Here is a 10,679-nt window from a genome sequence, read left to right as displayed (position 1 = left end):
TAGCTGCATATGTAGCAGAAGATATCCTAATTGGCCATCACTGGGAAGAGAGGCCCCTTGGTCTTGCAAACTTTATATGACCCAGCACAGGGGAAGGCCTGGGCCAAGTAGTGGGAGTGGGTGGGTTGGGGAGCAGGGGTGGGGGTGGGGTATAGGGAACTTTCGGGATAGCATTTGAAATGTAAATAAAGAAAATAATAACAAATAAATAAATAAATAAGAAAAAAATAATTTGGACTGAAGAGAGGAACACTCGAAAGCCCTGAGGCAGTTTGAAGTGTGCCCAGAAGGTTCATGCTACTTTATCATATCAGATCAGAAAACTCGTTTTTAAAAACTTTCTTCCTCTTAAGAACCTAATTTGAAATAATCCTTTGTTTTACAAAGAAAAAAGATGACTGGCCAATATTTTCCTCAAGTTCACATATGTGCTTTTTATTACTTTGCATTTAGTACAGTGTTTACTAATGCATATATTTTTATTTTTAAAATTGTCACTAGAAATTGCTCTGAAAATCATGTGTATAATCTTGTCTTCACAGTATATTATAAGAGGAAATTTACCTGTAGCTTTATACTACGCTAAATAGATTATTGTCAAACTTATGTAACATTAAACACTATTTGTTCTCATAAACTGAGTTCAAAACCTAGACCATGTCGTTAAGAGGGGCGGAAAATCAGCACCTCCAAGTGCGACTTTACAGACAGACCAGATGATCCAGTTTCATTCGAGGCTGTTTGTAAATTATAGCCACAACAGAGATATACTCAGTGGTTAAAAAAAAATCAACTGTAGTTCCTGAAAACAGCTACTTAGATAAAATTTTCTCAGGCTGCTAATTATATATAAATAGGGTTGTTTTAGTACATAAAGGCCCTTCTTTCTACCCCTGCTGTTCCTCCTGTGCACCCACCATGGTTCTAAGTGATGATAAAATCATGACCAGATTATAATTAAGTTTATGATGTGCTCTATCTGTACTAGGCTAACCTGGGATTCTATATCCTAGTAAAGTATTGGGACTCTACAGTGAGGAGGTCCCTCTCACCACATTTACTTCTGGAAGGACTGCCATTAGGGACAGCAGTTAAAGTGACCATTGCTGAGTTTCAAAGTCTAGATCCCCCAAGCTCACAGGCTCCAGGAAGGAGTGAGAAAAGAGCTGGTCATCATGAGGTAGACTTCCCTACCCTAGAGTCTCAGCACATCCATCCACTAGAGATGGACCTATATCTGTGTATGTACATCCGCTCTGTACGTCATGGTGTGGAAACAGTATGACTGGGCCCTTACCTCTCCATGTGTGTATGTTCTGATCGTCTCTGTCTTTGGGAAAACTTCTCTGAAGAAGATAGGACTCACATGGAACAACAGAGAAAGTCTGAAGTTATGTCATGCTCTGTCTGCTCCCTGGCTTTTATTCTCCTTTAAGGATGCGGTGCTCTTTAGGGATAGTTTGATGACTTGTGTTTTAATGGGACCACTGGGGCTGCCAGGGGTGAGGAAGAATGGCCTGCATTTTAACAACATAACTGGTGATGCTTATATCAAGAGAAGCTTTAAGGTACCCATCTGATGAGGCAAACTTGAAATCACAGTATTTAGGAGACTGAGTCAGGAGAAGTTGTGAGTTCAAGGCCAGCCTATATTACAAAATGAGTTCTAAATCAGCTAAGACTACCATGGCAAGACCCTGTCCCAACTGGAAAGAGGAAAAAGGAAAAACTTTAATTGTTTTTTAAATTTGGTTTGTCTTTTCTTTTTTATTCAAAGGTATGACACTAGCATTTGCAGGAACATATTTATTGGTGAATTTTGCTCCAAATATCACCCAGGCTATCTCAGCAAGAACAGTACAGTATTACTTTGTTGGCTGGCAATTCCTGGTCTATGTGGTAAGAGTTCTAATATTTTACCGTTTCTAAAGTATATTATCTAGACTTGGTAGCTACAGTGTGAGAAAACCCATGTAACCCTTCTTTTCAACACAGTGATTTACTAAAGTATAAGTGTACATAATCAGTAGTGAAGCATGCGAGCTGCTAAGTCACTGTTAAAGCGTCTTCCCAAAAAGTCCTCATTGAGGTCAAAGCAATAGCAGTGGTACAGTTCCAAGGGATGTGAGGAAAGAAAGGGGAAGGACAAGGAGGGAGTGAGGGAGGGGAAGAGGGAGGGACGAGAGAGGAGGGAGTTAGTGCAATAGGTACTTGAAGACATTAACTGAGGTACTGGATACAGTGGCCGCATCTGGTAAGTATAAAGGACAAATTGGATTCAAGCAGTAAATATGTGACTTGCTACCAAAGCTAGCTAAAACAGGAGAAAAAAAAACATTCTAGAAAGGGCACGTATAGAAAAACTAGAATTGTCTAACTGAGCATTTAGTTTGACAAAAAGCTTGTAAATTTGATAATAAGGAATCAAAGGCTAGAAACTCATACTAATTCTGGGACTTCTTATAATTAGAAGTGACCTCAGGGGCTGGAGAGATGGCTCAGTGGTTAAGAGCACGGACTGCTCTTCCAGAGGTCCTGAGTTCAATTCCCAGCAACCACATGGTAACTCTTGACCATCCAAAATGAGATCTGATGCCCTCTTCTGGTGGGTGTGAAGAGAGCAATAGTGTACTCATATACACAAAATAAATAAATAAATCTTAAAAAAAAAAAAAAAAAGAAAGAAAGAAAGAAGTGACCTCAGAAAGGTACCTGATACAGTTCTCTGCTGAAAAAAAATTACCCTACTCTACAAACTTAGTGTGAAAAACATGGTGTGGGTGTTTACAGGTGTTACACGTGACCTTTGCCCCCAAGTGTAACTCAGGCTCCTGTCACAGCCGTCTAATGACAAGAGTTCTCTTTTGTTGTTTTTGTTGTTGTTGTTGTTGTTTTAAGATGGGGTTTCTCTGTGTAGCCCTGGCTGTCCTGGAACTCACTCTGTAGACCAGGCTGGTCTGGAACTCAGAAATCTGCCTGCCTCTGCCTCCCAAGTGGTGAGATTAAAGGCGTGTGCCACCACTGCCTGACTGTCTCACTATCTCTGACACAATCATGACCCCTGGAACACAAATATCTATAAATATTCTCTAGTGTCTCCCTCTTTATTCCTTCTCTTACAACATGGAAAAGTAATGAATTTCTGTGTTTAAGTATTCATTTACTATGCACTATTAACTAATCATCCTGTAGCCTTCCAAGGTACCCACTTTCTAGCTCCTTCTCTTTTCTCATTACATCTAGCATATCTCTCTCCATATATTGCTGAGAAAGAACAGAGGGAGGAAGGGAGAAAACATGGGGAGAGGGAGAGACAGGGTAGAGGGAGAGAGAGAATGAGAATGAATTCATGAATTTGTGCAGTGTCTATTTCATGCCCATCTGGAATGCCTCTCTTCAATGCCTCTCAGTATATTTTACATTTCTTTCCCTCTCTGAATAATCCATCCATCTCAGGCTCTTTGTGAGCATCTCAACTGCCTATGTCTACTTATATAATATATGCTATCAATGTTCAGGGCCATGCTGGAATCCTTAGCAAGATCCTATCTCAACATTACTCCCAAAAGACTAATTTGCCTAGTGATTAATGAATGACTAACGAGTCATTCATATGTTTCTGTATTACACCAAGTATAAATACAGCATTTGAATTGCTTTTCAGGACTGATCAGAATCATACATCAAGTTAATAAAAGTATTCCAAAGTCTTAATCAGTTATGCACCTTCCACCAAGTAATTGTAAAGTTACATAGACCATCTCAGCTCTCACTTGTGTTTCCATGGACCATGGTGCCTGTGTTATGTCCAGTTCTCCATGGAAATGGATGCCTTGTCACAAGACCAGGAGCCTACCCCCTGCTTGGTGCCCTTGTGCAAGAAAGGAGTTTGAGAAGTCTGGTGTCTATACTGTCGGTTCCATCACTGGCCCCGCTTCTCAGGCTCCTCTGCCACAGAGGAGTAGTTCTCTTTGCAAAGCCTGTCACAAAGTCACAGCTAAATGGGGTCTCAAGCTCAGAGTAACTTGTAAAAATATAGAACACGTCCCATGAGGAATCTGCCATGTGTGTAAGTGAGCTAACAGCTTGTGTCCTCAAGGAAGGAGAGGGTTTGGCCTCCTTAGTTCTATATGTCCTGTTTGGCCAAGGAGCTGTAGACCATTCCTTGAGCAATCCACCTGTTAATATGTGCTTTGCAGCCATCCTAGGAAGTACAGCCTTAAGCCTCAGTTACATCATACTCTTTGGCAGCTTGGTGGTGGCTGTTTGGCCCACCCAGACTTTCCAATAAACTCAAATTGAAACCTCTGTTCTGAACATAAAATCCTTCACACAGTAATCTACACGGTGCTCATTTTCTTTCCTCAAATCAGCAGCAGCATGGGCCAAACCTATCATTTGGAACAAATGTGTGCCCCAATGCTGATTATTAAGTCTGCAGTTCTGACAAAGCGGATTGAACACCCACCATCTGGTGCTGTCAACTCGGAGGAAGCTGCTTCTATTAAACAACTCTTACATGAGATCCCTTTGCTTTGTTGTCTAGATGAAAACAACACTGTTCCTGCAGCAGGACATGGACAGTGAACCCCTCTGACAGAGCAGGCAAGGCCTGTACACAGTTCTGGTCTCGTTCTACACTTCACCTGTGCAGCAGTCCTATGCGCGGGAACGTTGTCTTCTTCACCTCCTAGAAGAAGAAACTGAGGCATAGGGAGAGGTTCAGTAGCTTGGCCAAAGTCAATGAATACAGAGAGTCAGAACTCCAAGTAACACTGCCTTTCTCTGAAGGGCACACTCGAACACGTCACTGAACTGCTTTTGCAGGGTCGGGGCAACTGACTACCAAGGGTCAAATCTACCCACAGAGAATTTTGACAGAGCCTATTTCTGTTAGACAAAGAAGTCCTTTTAATGAAGGAAAGAAAGAAAAAGGGTGGGACTGCAAAGATGGTTCAGTGATTATAAGAACATACTGTTCTTGCAAAGGACTTCAGTTCCTAGCACCCACATCAGGTGTTTAAACAACCATCCATAATTCCATCTCCAAGAGATCTACTCTCCTGACTTCAATGGGCACTCACACTCAAGTACAAACATACACACATGTACGAGCATGAACACACAAACACACACATGTATGCATACACACCAATACACACACATACACAACACATGTACACACACATGTACATACATGCCAATGTGCTCACATACACACATGCATACACATTAGTGCACACACAAACACACACGCATTTATATATATATACATACCACACAGAAGAAATGCACTCAGACTCAAATTGGTGAAATTCACCTGCTTTGACACATCATCTTCTAGACTACCACTGACTCCTTTAGAACCAAAATGGGATAACTAGTACCATAAAATTCTAGTTACATTCAAGAACCAGTTAAGAAACTTCTGAGTGCACACCTTTAATCCCAACACTGTGGAGGCAGTGGCAGGTGGATCTCTGTGAGTTNAAGGCCAGTCTGGTCTACATAGTGAGTTCTAGGCCAGGCTAGCCAGAGTTATGTAGAGAGACACTCTCTCAAAAAAACAGAGAGCTGGGAGGGAGAGGAGAGAGGGCAGAGAATGAGAGGGAAGAAAAGAAAAGAAAAAAGAAATGAAATAAATTCTGAAACCAACTCAGAAAATTTATCTTAAAGATGATTCTTTGGAAAGGACTTCAGGAATCGAAACCTGAATCAGTTTTCTATGAGCTCCATAATAACTTACCGCACACTCGACAGCTTTAAACAATAGAAATAGATTGCCACATTACTTGCCAGGGCCTCCAGAAAGGAGCCTGTCCCTTCCCAGCTCCTGCCCAGCCTGGGCTTCTGCTTGAATCATCCAGTTCACCTTCCATTTCAGGCCCAGAGCCTTAGCCACAGCTTTAAAAACCCAGTGACAATGCCATAATGTAAACAAATGTTCTGGGTGTTTAAACCTGGGTCCCTGGCTGGGTGCCATTATTCAACATGCTGGAGGCAGGATCCTTTAACATGCCCCACATACACAGCAAGCCTCAGTTTCCTCGCCCATGAAATGAAGGTAGTCACAGTGCCTACCTCCTGAGCACTGGGTTCACAGAGCAGTCAGCAAGGAGGCTTCTCCATGGGGTGCCAGAGCCCATGGAGCCACAGGTGGCTAACACTGCAGAGAAAAGTGTATCCAAGGCTAGCTGTTGTTCAGACTTGAATATTTTCCCTGAGAACTGGGTGGCCTCTTGGCCCACAGTGGAACCCAGTGCCACTATAGGCATTCTGTGGATGATGGGAATTCAAGCATTATTTGTTCTGAAGCCACAGAGAGAGAATCTGAGAAGGAAAAAAATCTAGAGCAGGCATGAAGCAAATGTTCCATGTTCTATGTCATGGCAAAGGGCCCTCCATCTCCTGGTAATGAGCAGGTGAGAACCAGATCCCGGCACCTGAGGGACACTGGGCTCAAAAGGCTTTCCTGGTTTTTTGTTTTCTATTGTTTACTTTGGGGGGGGGTTGTTTGTTGGCTTGCTTTTTAACTTTTTTAAAAATCTTTTTTTAACCTCTTGCAATTTTTTTACACTTATTTTTATTATATATTTTCTTTATTTATATTTCAAATGTTATCCCCTTTCCTAGTTTCCCCTCTGAAAATTCCCTATCCCCTCCCCCCCTCCCCCTGCTCCCCAACCCACCCACTCCACCTTCCTAGCCCTGGCAGTCCCCTGTACTGGGGCATAGAACCTACAATGTGTGAGTGCTCTGCTACATGGACACCTGCATGTCAGAAGAGAGCATCAGATCCCTTTAGAGATGGTCATGAGCTACCATGTGGGTGCTGGGAATTGAACTCAGAACCTCTGGAAGAACAAGTGCTCTTAACTGCTGAGCCATCTCTTCAGCCCCAAGGCCTTCCTGTTAAAGGTGGGAGGAGACCAAGACACCATGCAGTCCTTTTGTGCAGATTGGTGGAAGAACATTCTGGGCAAAGCACAGAGCTGTCTGAGAATAACAAAGAAACAGAGGGAGTGATAGAAGAGGAAATGGGAGAGAGCAAGGAAGAGCAGGAGAGAGCCCGGCTGGCAGAGTGGCCCATCTGTGAGGTCTACAGCAGAAGCTAAACATTATCATCCAGAAGAAATGTAGTCTTTAATGTACAGAGAATAGAGAGCCATAAGAAATCCAAGCAAAAGAATGGCTGGATCTAATTTATATTTTCACTCCCTGAATCAATTTGGATGGATCTCATGCATACTTGTTTCTTTGTTTCTTTGTTTGTTTGTTTTTGTTTTTCTCTGAGTCTGATTTACTTATTTCTCTTAATGTAGTATGATTTCTACCCATTTTCCTGCATGTCCTTTATAGGTAAATAAGTTCTGGGCTGCTCTCTTAGTGGGGTTTTATTGCTGTCAAGGGGCAGCATGCCCATGGAAAGTGTTATAAAAGAAAACATTTAATTAGAGCTAGCTTTCAGTTTCAGAGGTTTAATGCGTTATCATCGTGCCAGGAAACGTGGTAGCACTCAGGCAGCCATGATACTGGAGAAAGGTGCTAAAAGTTCTAGTCCTGACCCGCAGGCAGCAGCAGGACACTGAGTGCCACACTAGGCCTGGCTTGAGTGCTGAGACCTCAACGCTGCCCCCACAGTTGCCTCCCGCTTCAACAATACTACACTTCATGGCCAGGCATTCAAACCCAGGAACCTATGGGGCCATTCCTATTCAAACCGCCACAGCTGCCAAACAGTAGAAGTTTTGAAAGGTAAGAATAGGGCCGGGCAGTGGTGGTGCACACCTTTAATCCCAGCACTCGGGAGGCGGAGGCAGGCGGATTTCTGAGTTCGAGGCCAGCCTGGTCTACAGAGTGAGTTCCAGGACAGCCAGGGCTACACAGAGAAACCCTGTCTCGAAAAACAAAACAAAACAAAACAAAACAGAAAGAAAAAAGAAAAGAGAAAGGTAAGAATAGTCAGACAAAATGGAAGACAACTACAGCCATGCAAGGAGGCTGGCAGAGGGCAAAGGAGAGAGCTGGGAGCCTCAGTGGGCATGGCTACAGGAGGATTGCCCAGCTTAGCACAGCATGTCTGCTCAGCACACACCAGGACAGTAAACAGTTAGAGAAATGAGCCTGGAGTGGCAGGGAGCCTAGAGAGCTGGGCTCAGCGTCACTGGTGGGTGGGTGATATTCAAGCACCTCGGGTGACTGAGGGTCCTGACACTACCCTGCATTTACAGTCGGCCCTGGGAATCTCAGCCACCCAAACCTTCGTGAGAACCCGCCGCAAACGCAAACACATACTGGGGCATCTGGTAGACTATGGAGAGAAACTTACTCTTTTTTTTTTTAATCTTTTTTAATTTTTAGATGTTAGAAATCCTAGTTTTCTGCATCCTTCTGTATTTCCATAAAAGGAAAGGAATGAAGCACATTGTGGTCCTGCTCACCCTGGTGGCACTCCTTGGTAAGAAACTGCTGTGTGTCCCGTGTCAGAGGGAGTATGGAAGGAAGACACGGGACAAGCCAGCCCTTTCTCACTGTTTCTATTTTCTGACTCTGAAAAAGAAAGTCTAAATTACACAAAGTACACTTTGCACATCATTTCTCAATTTATACATATTTAGTTCTTTTAAGAATATAGTGAAGTTTTTTGTCTGTTGTTATAAGGACGAAGACCATGAGTTTCTTAAACACCAGTTCCTTCATTCTTGGTTATTTTTTATCCCAGCATCTCCTGGCAGGATTAGAACCTGAAGCTTAGATAACAACTGTGTTTAATGTCTTCCTTTCCCCCTCTTCTCAGGTCTCTCTTTCACACGTTTATACCAACGCGGGAGAGCTCCCTGCAAATTCTGAGTAGTTTTCTTATAATGCTTCATTTAGAGCTCCTCTTTGTCATAAAACGCAAGACTTAATGGCACTGACACTGTTGGATAAGCTGTGCCTCACCACAAAGATGGCCAAGGTCTCCCCTTTCCACCTCACCTGCCCTCTCCTTGGGGGAGGATTTGTGTTTAGGGCAGTTGCTTTTGGGTGCAAATGTGCCCTGCACAAAACACAACCTGCAGGGGTAAACAGATGGGGGACCTTATATTTGTTTCTTTTCAAAGTACCAGGCAGGGAGACTAGAAGCAAACATAACAGAATTAAGATCATATATGTCAGCTCTGAACCTAACAGAATTAGGATCATACATGTCAGCTCTGAACCTAACAGAATTAAGATCATATATGTCAACTCTGAACCTAAGTGTTTTTAAAGTTTTTTTAAAGTTTTGAAGAAGAAGATTTTCAAATTAGGCTTTAGAGAAACTCTCAGATTAATCTTCAAAATGACTCTGAATTGGATTCAGTCCATGTGCATGGGTATAGACAGCTCTGTGTGAGTTACTGAAATAGCCACATACACGCCTGCTTCCCTCCTTCCTGGGTGTCTACACCTACCATGGTTAGCACTCAGTACAAAAGCAGGAACCTCACTTAGGACCATCTCCCTCTGTGACCCGCCTGCAGGTATGAAACGCTTTGAACACATATACATATATCTTTACCTAGAGCTGGGTAACTTATGCCTGAAGTAGAACGAATGCAGGTATCATGGTTTACTAAGTTAAAAACGAGGCAGATAATAATAAATGTAGCAAGCAAGATGTTCTGATAAGAAGATGTATAGTTTAGCTGAGTGTGATGGTGCACATCTTTAATCCTAGCTCTCAGAAAGCAGAGGCAGGTGGCTCTCTGAGTCCAAAGACAGCCTGGTGGACATAATGAGCTCCAGAACAGCCAGGAATATATAGTGAAACCCTGTTTTAAAAAAAAAAAAGTCTAGTCAAAAGGTGTATCATATCTAATGTCCTGTGGGAAAATCTCAGAAATCTAATTAATAGAGAGGTAACAGGAGGAGGAGGGGGCTTGTCTCTGCTCGTGGGAGATAAAAGACATAAGAATGTTTTTAAAAGATTTGAAGCAGGAACTCAGCGGATGGTCCCAAGGTCCCCAGAGGAATCTCCATAGCACAAGTGCCCTAGCACACCCAGAATCTTAGGATCACTGAGGAGAATTGGCCTACAGAGAGGGCTCTGACCCTGGGACTAAGGTCCCTGGTCTCTCAGAGACCAGTCCACAAAGGAGAACAACAGAGCTGCAGAAGCAACAGAGCTTCTTGGACAGGGGCCCTTCGGGCCTTCATCTTCATCCAAGAGGGGTCTGAGGTCCAGACCTCTGTGGGCCTTTCCTGGAAGAGGAGAGCTTGCCTGCAGAGAGTGATCTGAACACTGGGACTCAGGAGAGAGTTGGACTCCGAGGAGTGCTGACAGAGGCTAACAGAATCACAGGAGGAACAAGGTCCAGCAGAGACAGCTAGAATATCTAACACCAGAGATTACCAGATGGCAAAAGGCAAATGTAAAATCTTACTAATAGAAACCAAGACCACTCAGCATTATCAGAACCCAGTACTCCCACCACAGAGAGTCCTGGATACCCCAAAACACCCAAAAAGCAAAATTTGGATTTAAATTCATATCTCATGATGCTGGTAGAAGATTTTAAGAAGGGCATTAATAACTCACTTAAAGAAATACAAGAGAACACTGCTAAACAGGTAGAAGTACTTAAAGAGGAAATACAAAAATCCCTTAAAGAATTATAGGAAATCACAACCAAACAGGTGAAGGAATTGAACAA

The 10,679-nt window shown here is 43.0% G+C and overlaps 1 protein-coding gene across 2 annotated transcripts in view; it reads left to right on the top strand.

Moving 5' to 3' along the window:
- Positions 1-10,679, top strand: part of Nipal2 (NIPA like domain containing 2) — a 102,749-nt gene that overhangs the window by 71,599 nt on the left and 20,471 nt on the right. The window contains exons 5-6 of one of the 2 annotated variants that reach the window (XM_021217205.1): positions 1,778-1,899; positions 8,362-8,458. The exons of the other annotated variant lie outside the window; for it this stretch is intronic. Coding sequence (XP_021072864.1) covers positions 1,778-1,899; positions 8,362-8,458 — 219 coding nt within the window. The remainder of the gene's footprint in view (positions 1-1,777; positions 1,900-8,361; positions 8,459-10,679) is intronic. 2 annotated transcript variants of the gene reach the window in all.

This window comes from Mus pahari, chromosome 17 (genome assembly GCF_900095145.1).
Source record: "Mus pahari chromosome 17, PAHARI_EIJ_v1.1, whole genome shotgun sequence".
Taxonomy (NCBI): domain Eukaryota; kingdom Metazoa; phylum Chordata; class Mammalia; order Rodentia; family Muridae; genus Mus; species Mus pahari.
This window is presented reverse-complemented; position numbering and strand designations above follow the sequence as displayed.